The 23947-nt window shown below is 39.9% G+C and overlaps 1 protein-coding gene across 3 annotated transcripts in view; it reads right to left on the bottom strand.

The window, feature by feature from the left end:
- Nucleotides 1–7042: 7042 nt before the first annotated feature.
- Nucleotides 7043–23947, bottom strand: part of LOC127437419 (BCL2/adenovirus E1B 19 kDa protein-interacting protein 2-like) — a 28658-nt gene continuing 11753 nt past the window's right edge. For 2 of the 3 annotated variants that reach the window (XM_051692308.1, XM_051692311.1), the window contains exons 3-11: nt 21845–21918; nt 21481–21666; nt 18536–18718; nt 15636–15738; nt 15117–15248; nt 14661–14747; nt 14465–14563; nt 14115–14150; nt 7043–8477 (exon numbers count right to left, since the gene is read on the bottom strand). In XM_051692308.1, the coding sequence (XP_051548268.1) occupies nt 8420–8477; nt 14115–14150; nt 14465–14563; nt 14661–14747; nt 15117–15248; nt 15636–15738; nt 18536–18718; nt 21481–21666; nt 21845–21918 (958 nt within the window). In that variant the 3' untranslated portion in view covers nt 7043–8419. The remainder of the gene's footprint in view (nt 8478–14114; nt 14151–14464; nt 14564–14660; nt 14748–15116; nt 15249–15635; nt 15739–18535; nt 18719–21480; nt 21667–21844; nt 21919–23947) is intronic. The other variant, XM_051692309.1, reaches the window with a different exon arrangement.

The raw sequence follows: 23947 nt of genomic DNA, 5'->3' as shown, positions 1-23947 counted from the left end.
CCAGAAAATTATTTTAAAATCTAAAATAAATCCTTTGTAATCTAAATGTGCACAGTTAAGCACAAGTATATTTATTGTGTTCAAGTTTAGATATTTAAACACCCCCCCCCCCCCCCCCACACACACACACACACACACACACTGTATATATTGTAACTATACTAATATTGTATATTTATAGCATAAATATTACAAAACAGTTTACAGTTAAACACACAAATGATAATTTATGAAGACTGTCAAGCCTTAGGTTCAGAGAGAGAACAAAGAGAGGGATGTGTTTGTGATTCAGGATAGAAGTTGCTATTACGTTTACCAGAAAGATTGTCCTGGCTCTACAATACACCATATTCTCAAAATTATCTTTGCTGTCATGATAGGCTTCCATCTATTTAAATAAGACTCCAATTGAGGGCAGGTCACCATATGGCCTGCTTTGACATTATCATAACTTCAGCATATTTACCTTTACAAGCTTTAAACTTGCTATAACAAAAAGGGCTGAGGCTATTTCCACTAAGTGAAAATAGCAACAGATGCAATTTACACTACGGTGTAAAGAGCAACAAAAAGCATTTTCTTTGTACTAAGTGCAAATAGTGTTAGATGTTATTTGTACTTTGGTGCAAATAGTGGCAGATACTATTACACCCCTGTTTAAATACTACCATACAGTATAGTGGCATCATTGCAGTATGTTTATTGTGTTTTTTTAGAGTCCCACAGACAGCCACCCCTACCTCTAAACCTAACTTTAACCTTCCTTTACAAACATTAATCATGGTTTTACTTCAGTAAGCATAGTATCACCATGGTATTTTGTAGAAAAGTCATAGGAACCACAAAATTAAACATGGTTACTATATAAACAACATATCATGTTCCCATGTCTGTCTGTCAGTGGATCACCAGCTTTCTGACAGACAGGCAGCAGCTTGTGAGATAGGGGAAATTCACTTCCGGCACCTGTACAATCTGCACTGGTGCCCCCCAGGGATGTGTGCTCTCCCCACTTCTCTTCTCCCTGTTCACAAATGACTGCACTCCCAAGGACCCCTTTGTCAAACTCCTGAAGTTTTCAGATGACACCACTGTCATCGGCCTCATCCAAGATGACGATGAGTCTGCATACAGAAGGGAGGTTGAACAGCTGGCTGTCTGGTGCAGTCAAAACAACCTGGAGTTGAACATGCTCAAATCGGCAGAGAGGATTGTGGACTTTAGGAGGAACTAGAGCCAGGACAATCTTTTTGGTAAACGTAATAGCAACTTCTATCCTGAATCACATCCCTCTCTTTGTTCTCTCTCTGAACCTAAGGCTTGACAATCTTCGGAAATCATTTGTGTGTTTAACTGTAACCTGTTTTGTAATATTTATGCAATATATTTCCGGAAAAAGCTCCAGTCGGGAACCCCCGCCCCAAAACACACATCTTGTTAAAACTTGGTTTATCGTTATCAAACAAACACACCTGTAGCCATGTGATATGATCTGTTTGCACGCATACACTCATACATACACCAGAGATACCCTCAAAAACAGTATACTAGCTCCAAAAGTGCTTCAATGAGAACTTATTACTATGTATGTTAATTACATTTTAGGGTTTTGTAGAGGTCAGTAACAGAAATTACTGATATAATGAAGTATTTGGGAAAAGACATCTCAACGTCGTTATTCAAGGTATTTTCTGTTATTACTGTTTGTGACAGGCATCTCTCTTGAGCTCTTGAAACGGGTTTTCCTTGACAAGGAAAATCTAGGGGGGCAATGCCTCTACTTGTGCCCCCTTAATTGTGCAACACACACACACACACACACACACACACACACACACACTCACCCAGCCCACTTCCTTTCTGAACTGTTGCCTTTTGGCTGATGCTACAGAGCTCTGAGCACTAGAACTGTCAGGCACAGGAACAGTTTTTTTCCCTCAGGCTATCCATCTCATGAACAGTTAAAACTGCCCCATTGAGCAATAATTAATGTGCAATACACAGCTTAGTTTATTTATATTTATCCAACTTACCATATCTCTTCTGCCATTACATTCCCTTGCTTCTGTATATAACAGGTTTGTATTTAAATTAGTATTTGTATATTGTACATATACATAACTGCACGTGGGTAGTCCTGATCCCGATGTGATGCAAGAGCTGCACTCGGCGACCGACCTCACCCTCCGGGTGACGAAGGTTACGGCGCGAGATCTCGGGCAGGCGATGTCCACCTTGGTGGTCCAGGAGCGCCACCTGTGGCTGAATCTGGTCGAGATGAGGGACGCCGACAAGGCTCGCTTTCTCAACGCTCCCATCTCCCAGATTGGCCTATTCGGTGACACCGTTGAGGACTTTGCCCAGCAGTTCTCGGTGGTGAAGAAGCAGACTGAGGTGATACAGCACATCTTGCCCCGGCACGGTCCAAGATCCCATACCCCGTCTGCTTGCCAAGGGCATCCCCCTGTGGTGGCGAAAGCCCAGATTGCTCCGCCACAGCCCGAGCCCAGTTCTCGGCCCCAGCATAGAGCCCCCCACCTCACGACCGGGCGCAAGGACCCGAAAGGCTTTTAAGCGCCCTGAGATGGGCGACCCAGGGAGGGAGATGTCTGCTTCTACCATGGAACTGGTATCCAGACCACTCTGTCCCCCGGTGGAGGGCCGGGAGGTAAATCTTATGTTCCCATTTGTTTTGTGTTTGCAGCACCCCGAACGGGCTGCGGTACGCACATTTTCAAAAAAAAAGAGCAGTTTCCTCACTCCTTGGGTCACACAGTCGGTGTTTACGACCGCCGTTATCATGGCGACCGGACACTGAGCACCTGTGACTTGGACGTCACAAACGCAGGCCCCCCGCCTTCATGCGCCTGTCCGCACCACACTCACACCCACGGCTAGGCGGTTGTGACAAGCTACGAGGAAGTTCAAAAAGTCCCTCCTCCCCCGTCGCCGATCCCCCAATGCCGGGTACATGGGGCAAGGTAAGTGCTTTGAGGGCCCCCTCAGCGCAGCCACAAGTTCGAGATGAAGCAAGGCTCCTCGATGTGGCGTCCCCTGCTCCCCCCACCGCAAGGCCCCACCCACAGGTACGTTAGACACAATTGTCCCCTTAGTGCCCCTCGCCTGGAGCTTGGATGCATGGTTAGCGCTTTCTAACCCGTCGTGATGGCTGGCCAGGACCATCCGACTAGGCTACGCGATTCAGTTCGCCAGTCGCCCGCCCCGGTTCAGCGGCGTCCGCTTCACCTCGGTGCAGGGCGAGTATATATAGCATATATAAATCGCCAAGGCGGCCTACGCTCTCGTCGCATATCGCAACTCGCCCACCAACTCCTCTTCTGGAGTCAGCAGTGGCTTAGGTCTCTGCGGGCCACTCATATCCCGTGCAGCTTCGATGCCACAGCGAACGCGCTGTCGCGGCAGGTGACGCTCAGTGGAGAGTGGAGACTCCACCCCCAGGTGGTCCAGCTGATTTGGAGTCGATTCGGCAAAGCACAGGTAGACCTGTTCGCTTCCCGGGAATCCTCCCACTGCCCGCTCTGGTATTCCCTGACGGGATCCCCCCTCGGGACAGACGCACTGGCACACAGCTGGTTCCAGGGGCTGCGCAAATACGCGTTCCCCCCAGTGAGCCTACTTGCACAGACCCTGTGCGAGGTCAAGGAGAATGAGGAACAGGTCACCCTCGTGGCACCATACTGGCCCACTCAGACTTGGTTCTCAGATCTCACGCTCCTCGCGACAGCCCCTCCCTGGCAGATTACCCTGAGGAAGGACCCCCTCTCTCAGGGATGGGGCACCATCTGGCACCCGCGCCCAGACCTCTGGAACCTCCACGTCTGGCCCTTGGATGGGACGCGGAAGACCTAAGTGGCCTGCCACCAGCAGTGGCAGACACGATCACTCAGGCCAGGGGTCCCTCTATGAGGCAGCTTTATGCCCTGAAGTGGCGTTTGTTTGCGAGTTGGTGTTCTTCCCGAGGTGAAGACCTCCAGAGATGCGCAGTCGGGTCAGTGCTTTCCTTTCTGCAGGAGAGGCCGGAGGGGCAGCTGTCCCCCTCCACCCTGAAGGTGTATGTGGCCGCCATAGCGGCACACCATGACACAGTGGATGGTAAGTTCTTAGGGAAGCATGACCTGATCATCAGGTTCCTGAGAGGCACCTGGAGGCTGAATCCTCCTAGGCCATGCCTCTTACCCTCATGGGATCTCTCCGTGGTCCTCCTGGGCCATCGTAGAGCCCTGTTTGAGCCGCTAGAGTCAGTCGAGCTGAAAGCCCTCTCTTTGAAGACAGCCCTACTGATTGCGCTTACCTCCATCAAGAGGGTTGGGGACCTTCAGGCATTCTCTGTCAGCGATACCTGCCTGGAGTTTGGTCCGGTAGACTCTCACGTGGTCCTGAGAGACCCTGGCCGGGCTATGTGCCCAAGATTCCCACGACCCCCTTCAGCGATCAGGTGGTGAGCCTGCAAGCACTGCCCTGGGAGGAGGCAGACCCAGCCCTGTCGTTACTGTGTCCGGTGCATGCTTTGCACATCTACTTGGATCGCACGCAGAGCTTTAGACATTCTGAGCATTTCTCCATTTCTCCGTTTTTCTATAGGGACCCCTAGTGTCACTACATCGACTAAACGTCGAGTGAGTGACAGAAGGGGAATGTCTCGGTTACTGTTGTAACCTCCGTTCCCTGATGGAGGGAAAGAGACGTTGTGTCCCTCTTGCCACAACGCTGTACTATCCGTGGAAATGGCCGGGACCTTGTCTCGGCTCCTCAGCACAAAACCTGAATGAGTGGTTGTGAGCCAGCTCCTTTTATACCCGTATGTCCGGGGGAGTGGCATGCAAATTCCACTCGTCAATTCTCATTGGCCTTTTCTCAAAGATTACAGATGTTTGGGGCTCCCAAGAGTGACCCCTAGTGTCACTACATTGACACAACATCTCGTTCCCTCCATCAGGGAACGGAGGTTACAACAGTAACCAAGACGTTTTCCTTGACAAAGAAAATCTAGGGGGACAATGCCTCTCCTTGTACACCCTTATTCATTTATTTTTTACTATAAATAAGAAGTAATTTAAGGTGCACTCAGTAAACTTTTTTGCTCGTGTCATCTTGGACTTACATTGTCATCTAGTGGTGTGGATGCAGCATCATTCAAAATCAATAGTTTTCAATTACAGATATCATTGTAGAAATTCACTATTCACAGAAAGTGTCCAATAACAAGATGTCACTGAGATTAAATGAGTAGTATTCAGCTGGTCATGTGATTCTAAAATGGCAGCCCCCATGAGGTGCCCCTGCCCCATGTAGAAAAAAACAATTCTGTCTCCAATTTGTATACAGAATAGCCTATATTGGTTGTGATATTTGTTTAAGATGCACACTGCATTAAGTGTAGGCTGTAAGTGAACAAACTGGTCCGTCTGTGAGGATCATCCTAAAGTATGTTCATATGCACTAAAAAGAATATAAAATGTAACAAACAATGTGAAACTTGCTCATAATTTTGACATTAATGTTTCACTCGCATAGCTTTTATCTTTGAGGAATGTGTATTTCCATGATGAAGTTTAAAGTATAATAGTGAGAGTTGACTTGCACTTACCCTCAGACTGAAAATGTTGACTGTAGAAAAGTTGACTTGAAAAACAGTGATTGTTTCATACGACTCATGGGCTACGGTATTCTGAAGCCGTAAAACAACTTTGTGGGTGGAACAGGTTGAAATAGAGGCTATTATTAGCTGTAAAATCTTCACCTTGTGGAGAACCCTCAAATCTCATTTTGCGCCTCATTCAACCTTATAATGTCCGTTAGGTCACTTGCATCACAAAACAGGAACCAATCACTGTTAGACATCATTGACGCTGTGACGTACAACCGATTTTTATCGACACCTACATTCTGATTCCTGGTTGATCGATTCCAAGAGTCGATTTAGACTCATTTTCTCAATTCTTTTTTGATTCCAAAAAAGGAGAGGTAATGTTAAATCTCATAATAGCATGAATGACAAAAGATCTTGACGTTTTCTATTAACCGGTCTATTCTTAAAATAAACATGGGCCTAAATGCACAATGCCTGAGGCTTCAATCCCATAGGATAAATTGAGGGAAGATTAGCTGAGCAGATGTGCCTGTATTTAGATAATCTACCGCAAATAATGTTAAAAATACCATCGCACACAGTGAAATTGTTAGTTTGCAACTGTCCACTACATTTTGTAAACTAATTAAACTATCAAAACTATGTCGTTTTATTGAAATATCCAGGTTTGTACAACTCTGGTTTATTTCATACAATGTGAAAATATTTTTCAAAATGTGTATTTAAAATTTTATTTGTATTTAAATGTAATTTTGATTTTAAAGAATAACCTTAATGTAAAAAGTTTTGTAAAATGTAATGGAAATAATAATGCAAGGATTTAAAATGTAGCCTACTGTTAAAATGTAGAGTGCCAGACTGAGTAGAACAGCGACTCTCAGTTCATTATTGTAGGCCATGCCAATTTTCTGTCACTAATTTGGCATTTTACTTTATTATTTGCTTAACCCAAAGTAAAATACCAGAAGACTATGTTATAGCCAACTAATGTGTTGAAGGGCTTGTGCAGTTGCTTCATAAAGATGAAAAAACGAAGCGGATTTACTGCTGGCTGTCTGACGGACTACAAAAAAAGAGTCGGTTTGATCAGTGGAAAAATTATGATAGTTTAGCTGCAGTCATTTTTTATGATTTTATAATAATAATATAATTTTTCTTTAATGCTGGTTCACTTTAAACTTGATTCTTTTTTTTTCTTTTTTTTTTAACAGGTCGACATTATTTTTTGTGGTAATCAATGTAATGCCACAAATGCTGTCGATTGAGCTTAACTTGTATTGAACGCATAATATTCCTTTAAAAATGCTTCATAAAAAATTAAATAGAAAGTCTTGATTGTTTATGATTTGCCTATTCAAAATAAAAATAAAAAATTGCCTTTCAACAACTTTTTATGTTACTAAGACAACCCATTTCATTGAACAAACTGACTTTTGTTTTTGTAGCCTTTATTTACTTTTTTAAATGATATAGTTCTAGGTATATAAAGATGTTTGGCTTTTGAATGCATACCCTTACTATGCATGGGACAGTGTTATTATTGCATTACTAGATAAACTGTAATTAATGTCTTCCCTTAGGAGAATATACTTTCTGAGCAGAGTTTCTCAAAGGAATCTTCTTGAAAACTTTTGAATCTTGCAGGCCAATTACATGATCATAAAGTGGCGATACGGCAACCTCAACTGGTGTCTAATCTAAGAGACAAAGACAATATAGCTACTGTAGATAAATATGAGAGCATTAAATGGATAATTCACCCAAAAAATGAAAATTCTGTCACCTTTTATTCACCCTCATATTGTTCCAAACATTTATGACTTTCTTTCTTCCATGAAAAACAAACAGCAGAATGTTAAGGACTGACATATAATGAAACTGAAGGGTGACTGAGGCAAACATTCTGCCAAACAACTACTTTAGTGTTCCACAGAAGAAAGTAAGTTATATAAGCTTAAAACAACATGAGGAAGAGTAAATAGGTGGAAAATTAAGGACCACTAAGCCTAAAGTGAATACACTCAATTTCCTATTTATCTATGAAAGAGTAAATATTCTGAGTGCAGATGCCCCACACAATAAAAGGGCTTCATCATGTCCTGTTTCCGTTAAAGGAAATGACAATACAATACTGAACAGTGTCTGTAGTGCATTCCGTTGTTTCAGACACAATGACAATGTGATTTTTGTGTGGAAGTTTACTTGCAAGAACCCCACCCTCCCAAACCATTTAATGAATATTAACTGGACAACTGTTACTGGTGCAATAGTTTCCTCAGTCGTTCTGTCTTTTCTCATCGATACGTTTTTCTGAAGCTTGAATCGTACAACACATTCAGCCGTAAATAGTATCTGGTATATGAGACATTCAGAGAGCAGATGACAAAGAAGGCAAGACTGAGGCCCTAAAAACAACATTTCAATCATAAAAATATATTAATCTTTCTCCTTTATCACCTTTTGAATATAAATATAGATATTTAAGTGTAAATGTAGAACATGCAGCAACTAGTTCAAAAACGGAGTGCCTTAACAACGAGCAAGGCAATAGGAACTAGAACAACGTTGACAGTATCTACTTATTGAAATGATACATAAAAGGTTAATAAAAAACATGATGAAGAGAAATCAGATGCCACGTGACAGGCCTTTGGCACACAAATGCAACAGAAAAAAAAAAAAAAACACGGTTCCATAACGTAACAGGCAGTGACGGCCTTAAAGGCACTTTTCTGACATCTTGCGTTCTCCAGTTAAAATCAGACACATTCTTTTCTTCCTGCTTCTCTCTTAAAATCTTTCTCCAGCTCACTCTGGCACCGCAGCTGTGGCAATCTCCACTTTTCCATGCATGTCCTGGTCAGTCCTAGGGGGAAAACAACATTTATAATAATAATGTACAGGGCTCAATCTCAAAACCATGCCAAAAACTACACAGAGACTGGCTGACATCAGCCGAATTTCAACTGATTTGAGAAGAACTTTAGCACTTTAAATAAAGCAACATTGTTTTAAAATGAATCAATGCTTTAACAAAATCCCGAATGGATGACAAAGTGGTCTCATGACTTTACACTGAAAAGGTTAGTTGATCATAAAGACATCTTTTTGATTGAGGTTGAAACATTATTTTACAAACTCAACAAGCAAGACGAGTATTTAAATAGATGAATGTGGAACCTTTGATTCTGCAAAGTTCTTTGTACAAACTGGCTTACCAAAACCAATCCCTCTGAAAACTGATACACAAATTTAGTCACTTTTTACTTGAATTTGACTGTCTAAAAATCTTGAACCCACATTGCTTGCTAAAAATTCATTAAAGAAATAATTCATCCAAAATTGAAAATTCTCTTAAAATGTTCTCACCCGCATTCCAAACCGTTATGACTTTATATGGAACACAATTTTATTTTTATTTTATTAATATATCGTCCCGTCTTTACGACTCAATGGTGATGGATAGTGCTCAGAGAACTTGTGCTGTTTTAGCGCTAAAAGATTGTTTGCAGTTTGGGCTGTCAATCGATTAAAATTTTAATCAAGTTAATCATATAATTCAATATTTCCTGGAAAGGTCTTCAAATAAACATTCGATTTATAATAGAATTGATCTATAATTCAATAAATAATAATCTTAATAATTATATATATAATTAACATTATTTTTAGGATGCAATAGGTGTGTTCGACTTCATGCAGCACTGCGCAGACCGATCGACGCTGGACTTGAAGCAGTGCATGTCGGTTAGAAATTTTGTCCGACTTGAACTGGCGCCACCGCCACGTCAATGTTACGTATGCCATCAAAGTACCGCGAGAGCGATTCAAGAGCAGCCGCTGATGCAAACGCTGCAGTTGCTCAAGAGGAGCTGCCCAAGCTCTGAATGACGGCACAGCTCATTCACGATTGGCCAGACTCACAACGAGACCACGGTTACGTGTTTCATGGGCTGCGAAGTATGCGCAAATGCATACTTCACATACTACTCTTACTACTTCTGCTATGTCTGTTTATGCCAGAAATAATAGTAGTATGCCATTACCATAGTGTTTATTCTGACACCTTCAGTTCAGCGAAAACTCTCAACTCATCATGTTAATATCATTCTATATTATGGGTCATAGTAATATTGTGTTTATTCATAAATTCAAAATGACTGACTCCTTTATTGATATTAAAATAATACAGGGTTTTATTGGACTTTCTTCTTATACAAACAGGCACTGTTCAAGTGAACCTTTTCAACCTTTTCAAATGAACAATGTTTCTGGTTATTTTATATCAAATTCAAACATCTGTCTATCTGAATTCTACTTCATCTGCAATAAAGAAAGCAAACATCGCGTGATCTACTGTGACTGGTGTAGGTTCAGCAAACGATGGGAAGAGCAAAATGTCTGGCTTGGCTGCTATTTTTTCAACTCCTCCCCCGACTGCAAACGGCAAATCTGTAAATTGAGATGCAGTTCAAGTCGAACACGCCATATGTCAAGTTACACTCTTCAAGTCTGAAACTTAAAAAAAACCTGTCTTGAGACCTCTGCACTCTGCTCTGTCCAGCTGTCTTTGAACAGCTGTCGGTTTGTTGCCTGTGCATTACCTGTACAGCTGGAGTTGCGCTTACTGCCCCTTACTGACTGAGACTCGCAAAACATGGAGATGGCACTTCAAGCTTGAATTGTTCAGTTGGTAGTAAAAATCCTTATTACAAAATTCACTTACAGTTAGTGGAACATGATTCATTGCAATACATTTTGAACACATTTTAAAATATAATTAATTGAACTGAATTAAAGGGATATTTCACCCCAAAATTAAAATGATCTCATTATTTGCTCTACCCTCATGATATCCCAGGTGTATATGACTTTCTTTCTTCACCAGAACACATTTGAAGAAAACAGGAAAAATATCTTAGCTCAGTAGGTCCTTAAAATGCAATTGGATGGTGATCTGATTTTTGAAGCTCCAAAAATCACAAACAGTCAGCATAAACATCATCCATACGACTCCAGCTGTTAAATGAATGTCGTATAAAGCAACACGATTGCTTTAGGTGCGAAAAAGATAAATATATAAGTACTTTTGTAAACTCCAAATCATGCTTCCGGTCAGGAGCGGTATACTTGTGCAACAAAATCGCACATGCATTTGAAACACATGAGAACTGACGCATGTGCGTCACAGCTGGAAGAGCAGTGCTGTTTACAAGTGAGAAGGAGGAACGCTGTACAATAGCTTACTTGATTTTGGTTTAGAACTGTATGTATCTGTTTCTTTACTCACGATGGTGTGTTTGTGTGCTCATCCTGGATGTCTCAACCAAGTAGAGAATGTGAGATTACCTCTGTATCATGGCAACGTGAATTCGTCACACAGGAGACCACTTGAACTCCACCCTCTCGCGAAGCTTACAGGAAACAATGATTTAGAGTTAAAAAGTACTTAAATAGTGATATTTTTTCGCACCAACTGTGACGTATCACTTTAGCAGACAATAATTTAACAGCTGGAGTCATATCGATGACGTTTATGCTGACTGTCTGTGATTTTTGGAGCTTCAAATTTCGAATCACCATCCACTTACATTTTAAGGACCTACTGAGGCAAGATATTTTTCTATTTTTTTTTTAAATGTGTTCTGGTGAAGAAAGAAAGTCATACACACCTGGGATATATGGGGGTGAGCAAATCACTTTTTCTTTAATTAAGTCTCTTTAATGTGTGAAATCGACAGCCTTATCCAGAAAATTCATTAAAGCATCTCCTTTTGTGTTCCGCATAAGAAAGAAAGGAATTTGGGTTTGGAATGAAATGAGAGTGAGTGCATAAATTATGACAGAATTTTAATTTTTTGGGTAAGCCCATTCCTTTAACATAAAAAGAGGTAAATTGCATATAATTCTAAAGATTGAAGCTACCACTCAAAAAATAATTTAGGAGATTCTTCAACAGCTTTCAATACTAACACTTCAGGATTTAAAACAGCTAAATTAGTCTCATCCCTAGTGACGGCTCCTGTCACAGGTTCACACAAAGAACGAGGTCATATACAGGGGTGGTCAGTGGTGGGACATGCAGCAAGCAGTGGGAATGTGCACTGGCCAACCATGCATTTTATACAAATCGTGTGCTACATGGAAGACGGTCAAAACAGATGTGAACCACCCGTGACTTAAGTCTCAAATCCTTCATCATAAAGTTTTAATTTATTGCCATGGTCATACATACCATACTAAGAGCAGCAGTACTGAGAGGACAGAACATCAGAATCTAAATCTGTGATGTTCATTTTAAACACAAGCAAGTTAGTACATTTGTCCAAAAACATATCAGTTCAATGTCAGTGCAAGAATTCAGATTTAGATTCAGTAAATTTTGTTTATTCTATGACACTGATTTTCAGTTGCCTCTTTGGATTTTGTAATGAAAGTTGATTTCAATGATGGAACTTCAGAGTGAGTCAAAACGTCTGCTGGTGGAAATTTGGCATGACGAAACGTGCTCAACGCAAATTTAAAGGTGCATTCAGTGATTTTATTGCTAATTGCTAACCTTTTAAAAAGAGAGAAATTAATTAGTATTGTAAATATATATATATATATATATATATTTGAAATTATTTACATTCACATGAGATGAAGACTCAGGTCATATCAGTCTTATGCCGACTTCGGAATGGCATACCACCATACTTCTCGTACTTTTCCGGTCATAGACAAATAAGGCAGGAGTAGTATGGGGTAGTATGCCATTCCAAACTCAGCCTTATAGAAAAAGCTGTTTTAAGGCCTCGGCACACTAACGGCGAAGTGATTCTTCGCTCAGAGCCAAAAAGAAGTTCAAAACAGCTTAGCAACGACATACTGTTTGCAAACATTCTGACACCCGCCACGCTGCAGTGGGAGGCATTAAGAGGTACATTTAAATATGAGGATGCTCAAGAAACGCATGCTCATAACGCGCCCCACCGAGAGCGAGAACCACATTATAGCGACCACGAGGAGGTTAACCCAAAGTGACTCTACCCACCCTAGCAACCGGGCCATTTGGTTGCTTAGGAAGCCTGACTGGAGTCACTCAGCATGCCCTGGATTCGAACTTGTGGCTCCAGGTGTGCCTTTTGAAGACTTAAAAAAAATGCATGACATGTTCTTGGAAAATACCTCTACGTGAACGATTGCACAGAATTGGTTAAGATTGCAACAGCTCACTAATAAGTTATCACTAATAACTGCACGCTAGTGTGTTCATGTAGACTGAGCTTAACTGACTGAATGAATTAGTTGTCGGTCTCAAAGTAGGTGGAGCTCTAGGTCACACCTACCGATGACATGGACCAATGGCAATAAGTAGGTGTGTAGCAGCCAATAAATTTTTTTCCTGAAAGTTCACCCTGGCGAGTTGTTAAAACCACCAAAACAAACTCCAAAACACCTTAATTTTGGCCAGATTTTGTTCTACATGACATCAAACCCGTTCGTAATTACATTTTGTATGAAGTATGCAGAGGCCTTTATTGTAGATATGGTGCTGCGCGCACATTCTACGCTGCCATGTTTAGATCAAATGATCAGCTGAATATCACTCGCTATATTCTGATATCTCCCCTGCTATCGGATGCTTTCACTTGTCAAGTAATTTTTATTTGTATAGCGCTTTTCACAACAGACGTCGTTTCAAAGAAGCTCAACAGGAAACTATGCTATAACAAAAAAGGTGTAATTGTCATCATTGTGCGATTTGATAAAAAATACGATTGTAGATTGTGCCTTATGTAAATAATATTTGTATTTAGACCCACAAGTCATAGTTTAAATGAGTAAACCAAGTAAATGTTAGGGGCCAATGTTTAAACTAAATGATTTTGTATGAACTGTAAGATAATTGACAAAAGCCTTTTAAGTCCAACTTGTGGAATAAATCAGTCATGGCTGACTGCAAATAGTGGATTTCTTCAACGGCATTGGTAACTGAGAACTTGTTTTTGCATAATGCTGCATCTACGGTGCTACAGACTAGGGTATACTTTGTTTTTTTCCCTGTGCCAGTACGTCTTTGTGACAAGGAGGAGGGCGGGGCCGGGCTGTGACTACACACGCCCGGCTCCCAGTCGGGCTAATCAGCTGTGGAGAGGGATAAGTGCAGTGGAATGCGGCAGTTCGGAAGAGAGAGAGCCACTTAGAAGAGGCTATGCCATAGATTGAACGCAGAAAGCCAGCGCAACAGAAATAGAAATACTACTGAGTGCACCTTTAAAAGTGCAACTCCAAATATGAGCTGCATTTGCAACAAGTGATTACAGTAAGATGGCACACAGAAGTTACTGAGCATGGAGAAGAAGCTCAAAAAGCCATTTTTGGTCCAATGAACAAGTATAAGTGCACACTGAATTCAGTCATTTTTATTAAAAGCCAAACGATTAATTGTTAGTTGTGTGCAATGCAGATCACATCTACACAGATTTGTCAGGAATCTCTGGAGAGAAAATACAGATACCTTTTATGTTTTTTCCTATTTTTTTCTTCGTCAAACCTTAGATGAAAGGCAGGGAGAAGGGGTTAGGGCAGTTTCTGAAGATATCACAGCCAACAGCAGGAAGCACTTGTGTGCAGATAGGACTTTATCAGTAAACAATTATAAAGATTAAACACTGCTAAGAGGAGCGCATCTGAAGTGGAAAAAGAAAACTTTAGTATAGAAGAAAATGATTTAGTGTAACTACTTGAGACACTGTTGTTTCAGTGACATTTAAGTACAATAAGAAACAAATTATTTCCTTTAGAGAAAGTTAGCTGTTCTCTCACAGGCAGAGCAAAGATTATGGAGCATATTGAAGGAACACTTACTGTTTAATGCACTCTGGTATGGAAACATACTCCATCGGGACAAGTTCAGCCAGGTCTGTTAAGCTGTACACATACTTGATTTTCTGGCTAAATTTTGAGCTGTAAGTGGAAGAGGTTTTATCAACTTAATAAGGCAGCATTCATTTGAAGAGATCAGCAGATAATGAAACATACAAGTAACTAGTCATAAACTGACCTTATAAAAGGTTTGGTGATGGCCAGGAGGGTGCGGATAAACCAGGATGGGTGCACAATTATCAAAGACTTTAAATTCTTCCTTAACCTGAGACACAGAACAATGTTGAATACATTATTATTACACAGATCAACAAAACAAGAAGTTTTATAACGAATATGCATCAAATTGTCATTTTTGACCCACATACACATACTAGGGGGAAAAAATTATTCATGCATTTTGGATTTTTGGGTTTGGGTTTCAGTCTCAACAGTTTCAAGGGCTTCTTCACCCAAAATAAATAAAAGGGATAATTTACCCATAATAAAAATTCTGTTATCATTTACTTATTCTTATCAGAAATTATGGGTTTGGAATGATGTTGAGTAAACCGTGAATCTAGGGTTTTTCCAGAAAGTAGTGCTCTGAAATGTAATTTAAATGCTATTTTCCTCTGGCATCTGCAAGTCTTACCTCCGATCTATTTGCTGATAGCACTTCCTGAGCCAGCCTACACTGGGCATCTTCCGGCGTGAGGTGGCTCCGTTCAGATATACAATCATATAGTTCTCAGCTACAAGCAGCTCTAGAGTTCCTATGACATACCTGGAAAAGGATAAAAACCCTTTAAGGCATCAGGTGATGTCATTTTCAAAGTAGTCTACATACAGTACATTTTCCCAAGATTTTGTTTTCTGCAGTACTATTAGAATGGGCTTTAATTGAGTTTCATGTCAGTTTATTCTTGTAATTTTATTAATTTATTCATCCCTAAACAACACATAATAGAAAAGAAGATTTGGTTGGATTCTTTATATTTCACTCAGTTGACTCCTTCCTGTCTAAGTGGGTGATTCTTTGCTAGAGTAATAAAAAAAAAATAGTCAAAAGCCTGGCTATGCAGGACTACTTTAATCATAGTGTCTGGTGATGCATAGCAAAGGAAGGATGGACCAGCTCAGTTTGAAAACAACAGAACAACGCAGAACTTACTTGAAAAGATTATCCATGATGTATCTGTAATTTGGTTGATTGCTCTCAGGCATAAAGCAAACAGCAAAGACGATGATAGCATTCAGTCCATCACCATAGTAACCTGTGGAAAAGGGAATCATTTCGATAAAGTTACTTGAAGCCCTCAAGATGAACCTCTTAAGATTAGCTTGCAGTTTTATAGCAATTAAATAAGTTGACCAATTCGATCCAACAACTCAACCTGGAGTCTGTGTAATTGTTCATTGTATAACAGAATGTAAAATGGGCGTTTAGAATGTAAACAACAGCTGTTAGATTGTGCGTGTGTGTGGGGGGGGGGTAGACAGATGGTGACAGGCTCTTCTGACTGAGGGATGTTCTAGAAGGGCTTTAACAGCCACTTCATTAATCATGACATGAAGGTTTGTTTGTGGTGGTACGGTCTCCACCAGAGGATGATAAATACTGCAGTACTACTCTGAGAACAACAGGTGGTGCTGTTCTATGTGTAAGCATGCAGTTAGATGCCACCAAAAAAACCATTACAAAAAAAGTACTGTAGCAGTACCAAGGTACCGTGATGGTATCAAATAATTACACCATATTACATACAAAGCCAAAACACAGTAACGATGCCAACACTGAAACTGAGAAAAGTGGCTTCAAAGATTTGGACTGTTTGGCTGGATAATCGAATCAAATCTTTACACTCCGTTTCCTCTGAATCTGAGCGTAGCTGAGCCAAACCCATCTGTCATAGGACAGATCAAGGTCTAAAGCCCAAATTATAGTTTGGTTTTGATGCGAACGATTAAGTGTCTGCGTGCAATGGAACGCTCAGCCTTTCAAAGTATTCTTAATTTGACCGTGCGTGCATCCACAGGCGGTTGGCACATACACGCTACGACTGCTGAGAGTTTAGAGAGGAGTTTAGACCAATAAAGATGTATTTATTTTCCTTCAGACTCGAGTTATACAACTGCAGGTATCTCCTGCCCTCCTCACACACGTGCTCTTGACGTGCACATCCACTGTTGTTGTTTTCACCTTCTTCTGTTGTTTAGCAGCAATTACATCTCCTAACGCTTCTTCGTGACCGCAACAGCTCAACTGTGAGTGTTGCCACCTTGTGGACCCACTAATTAGTGCAAATAATTTCAGGCGCATGCGTATACTGCACGTTCTGAGTACGCCAGGTAAGAAAAATCAGGCCGCATGTGTTCAGTCCTCGAGCAATATGCTGATGACTAAATTTGCATCACACGTCCTGTATGCAGACGCCTAGTGTTCTCGTCTAACCGAAGTATACGTTTGGGCTTAAGAGACTTAAAGTCTGTTATGACTCAGTTTTAACAAAAATGAGTAGTTACTGTTTTTCACCTTTGCAAGGTAGCATAGTATATACCATTTTACTGGTTATTGCACGGCTCTCTGGAATACTCTATTCTGATTGATCAATGGCGCCATCTAGCGGTCTGATATTTCTCTGTAACAACTGCACATCCACGTATCAGACTGCTCATCTGGATAGCTAAGCCATCTTTCCTGCTTCTCGGATCACTGTGTGATCTCTAAAAGTAAGCCAATAAAATTAGGTAAATTATATAGTGCCGTGTAATAAGTGGGATACAGGGTTCCCAATCTCTTTACAACCAATGAATTTCCATGACTTTTCCATGAATTTTCCATGACTTGAAAGCTAATTTCCATGCCCAAACATTTAGCCTTTCATTCTGAAAAAGGCACAGAAATCGCATAATCGCAAATTTTAGTGCCTAAAGTACTTCGGCAGTGATCGCATCATTTTTCAGAATTATATCTGAAATAGGCTTTTGCGTCTTTACTGTAGAGTTAGAGACTTCTGCAGTTGAGGTTTTCTCTGTACCGCCCGTGCTAAAATAATCATTAATTGAAGATACAGTAGCTTGAGCAGTTCCTGCACATTGGTGTTTTTTTGCTCCTCATGTGGCTGCTCAAAGACGCCTCCACCATATTAGAAAGATCAAAAGACTTGCAACATAATTTGCACACTGCCTGTGTAGGATCCCAATCCTTTGCCAGCCATTTTTCATACCTGTCAATGCTGAGCCAGGCACTGTAAAAGGTGCACTTTCATGGCTTGCTAAACTTAGCTGTAAAATCTAAATTTTACAAGCTGAAGTAGCTTACATGAAAATTAGCAAAGAGAGACATCGAAATAAGAAGATTAATGACAATTAGCCTGAAAACGTGAATCTTAAAATGGGTGGGGATTAGCGGCACGTCACTGTCTCTAATTGGTCAGGTATTCTAAACGGCATAATATATTTTAAACTCTTCACCTTGTGTTTTTAATCCAGTGCAACGTTTTACCCCGATTAAATATTTTAGGACAGAGCATAATAAATAAAAATATATTAACCATTTAAAAAAAAACAATCCATAATTTTTCTATGACTTTTACGTTTTTATTAATTTCCATGACTTTTCTAGGCCTGGAAATCACAAGTTTAAAATTCTCTGATAGTTCAGGGATAATGTACATTCAATTGGTTGTTATCGCAAAATAACCCCCTTCAGGGTGATACAAGATCCCTCCGCTTCAGGATCCTGATCACCCTGTCTGAGTTTATTTTGCAATAACAACCAGCTGACTGTACATTATCCCTTACATAGTTACCATATTTGTGTACCATATTTGCAAGGTACTACAAAACATGCCAAGCTACTACCACGATACATGTAAAAAAAATAAATAAAAAAAAAACGGTGGCATTACCACGGTATCATGTCCACAAAAAACTTCTCAAATATGGTTCCTTCAATAGGAATCCACTTCCTGGGTGGTACTAAAACAAAATATCCTTGTGTCTATTAACATTGAAAGCTACAGATAACGCACAGCATTCGTGGGAATGGAAAGCTGCCCTGTCACTGACCTCCGTGACTGATAACTCTCTTGTAGGGCTCGATGGCCTTCATGTCCACCCTGTGCTCCTGGTCTCCAATGCGGAATACTCTCCAGCGACGGCCCTCTTCCCGTTCCTCTGAGCTGGAGTACTCCCGCACCGACTCCACTCCTTTACGTAGCAAGTCTGTGCTTCTAGGCTTTGGGAGGTCATCTGGCGAGGAATATGAAAGGGCGTTATCCACAGTTTGCTTTCGTGTGAATGCAATTTTAGGGTGTTTTTAGGATGCAGCCTTAACCGTACATGCATTTATATAATTAAGAATGAAAGTTTTTTTGATTTGCGATAAAACAGAGGTTCAGGTATTCTTGCGGCGAAATGAAAGTTGAAACAGAGAAAACTCTGTCAGTCTTCAAAAATCATAATTGTCCTGTGGTCTTTTGCTTTAGCCAACTAGACTTGCTTAAAAACCTATTACAAGTCCTTGGTGAACACTAAACAAGGTGACTGTGTGCCAACATGAGCAGGTAAAAAAAAAAAAAAAAGAAAAAAAAAATACTGCTTAATATGAATAACCAGATAACAATTTGGGAGAGTAGAACAGAGTGGTTTTGTAATAAAAGGGAAAATGGAATACACTCAATGATTAAAATCCAAAACCTATTGAACTCTGCACCTAGGCAACGTTTTTAGGCATCATAGGCTAGCTCCCAACACAAAAACTTAGAAAAGCAACATTTCTGCCAAAATCAAAGGCGGCACATATCCTTCATGGAAAAGACAAACACAGAATGCATTGCAACATTCAGTGAAAATGTTAATATGGCAGACAAATTTGAAGAAAATGTTGATTATGAATATATTTTATTTGTGCTGAAAAGTTTTGACAGAAAATGATCATCAAATTACAAACTTCATTCTATGTATGTATAAACTAGTGCTTATTTATCTAGTTTATAGCTTAGCAACATGCTAGTAAAAAACTCTTTGACTATTGAAACGAAATGTGAGAGTCAGTCGCACATAGTGGAGTTGCTGCTTTGAAGTGCTTTTCAAATCATTCACTTATGGGTTTTAAAGGAATAGTTGACCCAAAATTTTAAATTCTCTCATCATTTAATTACCCTCATGCCATCCCAGATGTGTATGACTTTCTTTCTTTTGCAGAACACAAATTATGATTTTTAGAAGAAGATTTCAGCTCTGTTGGTCCTCACAATGCAAGTGAATGGTGACCAGAACTTAGAAGTTCCAAAAAGGACATAAAAGCAGCATAAAAGTAATCCATCCAACTACAGTGGTTAACCCTTATCTTCAGAAGTGATATGATAGATGTGGGTGAAAAACAGATCAATATTAAAGTCCTTTTTTACTGTAAATCTACACTTTCACTTCCACATTCTGGTGTGGAAGTGGCTTTCAAATTCAGCTTCCTACTGGTTGGGGCTGGTCAAAGGTGGAGATTTATACTAAAAAATTACTTAAATATTGATCTGTTTATCACCAACACCCTCTGTATGGACCTACAGAGTTGAGATATTCTTATAAAATCATTGTTTGTATTCAGCAGATGAACGAAAGTCATACACATCTGGGATGGCATGAGGGTGAGTAAATGATGAGAGAATTTTCATTTTTGGGTGAACTGTTCCTTTAATTTTGGTTAGGAGACTGCTTTAGAAGGTAGCTGTCTATGTTGACAGTAGGTTTGAAACACAGCTAATGTCTGTGGTAATGCATGGTATTACCAAGGTATTGCATCTTCCAAGATCTATACAATTATTCTGGTTTAAAAAAAAAAAAACACTTGGTATGTTTCCAACACACCAAGTGTACAGAAGTAAGATACGTATTACGGATCATTTAACCATACCTGCTTTTGTAAAATACGAATTCACCAAACCAAAAAGCCCTGCTTAAGGGGTCTCTGGTGTGTGTTAAAACACAATGTTTATAAGCCTAATGGAGGCAGTTTTAAAATGCCAACAGATGTAAAAACACTGAAACAAAAATTCAAAAACCAATATTCTTCCAATTAGAGCAAACAAAAAGCTATGTTGATCAGGACACCACAAATGAGCTTGATTAACAGAATCAGATCTGGTGAGATTGAAGTAAAAAAACAAAAACAAACACATGCCCAAATCAAAATCCAACCATCAACAACATTTTCCAACACAAAAATATTGGACAACACCTGATTTGTAGTGGTAGATGACATCTCAAATAAAATAAATAAAATAAATCAAGACTGTTTAAATCAAGGTTTGATCAGGGTTCGGTTGAAAGGGAGTAAACATCCATCCATGTAACCTTACCACAAACGGCAGGCCTGCGGCCTGTTGCAAACCAATGAGAAGAAACAATCCTTCCAGGACAGAAAAAAGAGAGCAGCAGAACAGAAAAACAAGAACACATAACACTATTTAACTAAGCGGCACAGTACAATGCATATCTATGATGTTAGTATCAATACATGGGGCATCCATACTAGAGGGACATTACTACTGCATAAGGGGCCGTTCACACTGAACACATTTTTGTGTCCGTCTGCGCTGTTTTTAAATTTTTCTATGCAAACATGCAATAGACGGACATCTGTGACCATTGTGCCGCATCCCGTTGTTTTTTCAGCATCTCACGCATGAGTGCCATTTTTTTAAGACGCTGTGCCAACTTAAAAGAACTTTCAAGACACCTTAATTCTTTTCCATTGGTAGTGCCATGTCTAGCTTTTTTTTTTTTTTTTTTTTTAAATCGCAAGAACGTGTTCGGTCAGAATGGCCCCTAGGAGGAGTGAGTTTACAGGACAGGATAAACGTTTATTAATTTTATTAGATTAGTCTGGTTGCCGTTCGGGATTATATAACATTCTACAGAGTTCTTTCTTTAAGGATACATTTAGTTTAATTTTAAACATAATGACAGAAAAAGGAAATAAAAACTAGTTCTCGTTCTGTCCACCACTGTCATACCTTCCCACTCAAACTCGTTGCTGTTGTCAGAAGGGGTGTCTATATCATCCAGATCCAGTTCTGTACTCTCATCCAGCTCATCTGAAAGGACCGATCCCTCACTGTGGTCCAGATTCAGGCTGATGTCTGGGGCCAAAAGTTTCTTTTTGGTTTTCTTTGCACTGCTCAAACCGTAAGATTGCGAGGCTGCAATTAAGGTAAAAGAACAGAAGCTCTACCAGATCATCTACAGAATAAACAAAATGTCACAATATGTTTCCTGACCATAGTCAAAGCTTGAAAGCTGCATGTGGCATGAACTACTCATACTGATAGTAAAACTGTAGTTTTGGTTCCAGCAATCAGGTATATTATCATGGCCTACCAGGTGCTCCATCACCAGATGAGCCAGTGAAGAGCTCTTCATCAAGCTGAATATCTTCCTCCTCAGGGAGTGGCCTAGCAACCCAAAGAAAACACACTCAACATTACAGTAATCCCGTAATAATTTGGATAATTACAAACTAGGGCTGGGTAGTACGACAGAAAATAGTGCGTGATGATATATACGGTCAACTGAAAGAAAATAAGAAAATAAAAAAAAGGCTATTTTTTAAAGGATTGGATTTTATGAACGTGGCTCATCTAAATAGATTTATATTGTATTAGTGTTTTGAGTGTTTTATTTTTAAGTGCAAATTAATTATAAAATTTAAAGTTTTAGTACTGATGCCAAACAACTTCAATTGTAATGTATAGGGCTGCACAATGAATCGAAAAAATAATCGAGATTACACTTTTTGTTTTTCATGTAATTAAAAAAATTAAAGAAATTCAGAAACACAGTTCTCGTCTTATTTTGATGAAAAACCTACGAATAATATGGTATGCAACTGCCCCACACAAAATAAGTATTTTAATTTAGATTAATAATAAGTCAATAACTCTATTGATTATGCAATTATGATTTTTGTCATAATTGTGCAGCCCGAGTTATGAATAAATGTATCTTTTGGGTTGTATCCAAGTTTGAAATAAAACAAGAAGATCTTCAAGTGAGATGAAGTACCTTTAATTTGTAAAGCATTTGATTCAATGGATTTTTCCACAAAAAAAAAATAAATAAATAAAATAAATAAATCCATAAATCTAATAATCTATAAAGCATTTCTGGGTTGAGTTTCCACAAAAATTAACTATATATTGTGATATATATATATATATACAGGTGCATCTCAATAAATTAGAATGTCGTGGAAAAGTTCATTTATTTCAGTAATTCAACTCAAATTGTGAAACTCGTGTATTAAATAAATTCAATGCACACAGACTGAAGTAGTTTAAGTCTTTGGTTCTTTTAATTGTGATGATTTTGGCTCACATTTAACAAAAACCCACCAATTCACTATCTCAAAAAATTAGAATACATCATAAGACCAATAAAAAAAACATTTTTAGTGAATTGTTGGCCTTCTGGAAAGTATGTTCATTTACTGTATATGTCCTCAATACTTGGTAGGGGCTCCTTTTGCTTTAATTACTGCCTCAGTTCGGCGTGGCATGGAGGTGATCAGTTTGTGGCACTGCTGAGGTGGTATGGAAGCCCAGGTTTCTTTGACAGTGGCCTTCAGCTCATCTGCATTTTTTGGTCTCTTGTTTCTCATTTTCCTCTTGACAATACCCCATAGATTCTCTATGGGGTTCAGGTCTGGTGAGTTTGCTGGCCAGTCAAGCACACCAACACCATGGTCATTTAACCAACTTTTGGTGCTTTTGGCAGTGTGGGCAGGTGCCAAATCCTGCTGGAAAATGAAATCAGCATCTTTAAAAAGCTGGTCAGCAGAAGGAAGCATGAAGTGCTCCAAAATGTCTTGGTAAATGGGTGCAGTGACTTTGGTTTTCAAAAAACACAATGGACCAACACCAGCAGATGACATTGCACCCCAAATCATCACAGACTGTGGAAACTTAACACTGGACTTCAAGCAACTTGGGCTATGAGCTTCTCCACCCTTCCTCCAGACTCTAGGACCTTGGTTTCCAAATGAAATACAAAACTTGCTCTCATCTGAAAAGAGGACTTTGGACCACTGGGCAGCAGTCCAGTTCTTCTTCTCCTTAGCCCAGGTAAGACGCCTCTGACGTTGTCTGTGGTTCAGGAGTGGCTTAACAAGAGGAATATGACAACTGTAGCCAAATTCCTTGACACGTCTGTGTGTGGTGGCTCTTGATGCCTTGACCCCAGCCTCAGTCCATTCCTTGTGAAGTTCACCCAAATTCTTGAATCGATTTTGCTTGACAATCCTCATAAGGCTGTGGTTCTCTCGGTTGTGCATCTTTTTCTTCCACACTTTTTCCTTCCACTCAACTTTCTGTTAACATGCTTGGATACAGCACTCTGTGAACAGCCAGCTTGAATGTTTGTGGCTTACCCTCCTTGTGAAGGGTGTCAGTGACTGTCTTCTGGACAACTGTCAGATCAGCAGTC

The sequence above is a fragment of the Myxocyprinus asiaticus genome, chromosome 48 (assembly GCF_019703515.2).
Source record: "Myxocyprinus asiaticus isolate MX2 ecotype Aquarium Trade chromosome 48, UBuf_Myxa_2, whole genome shotgun sequence".
In the NCBI taxonomy this organism is placed as follows: Eukaryota; Metazoa; Chordata; class Actinopteri; order Cypriniformes; family Catostomidae; genus Myxocyprinus; species Myxocyprinus asiaticus.
This window is presented reverse-complemented; position numbering and strand designations above follow the sequence as displayed.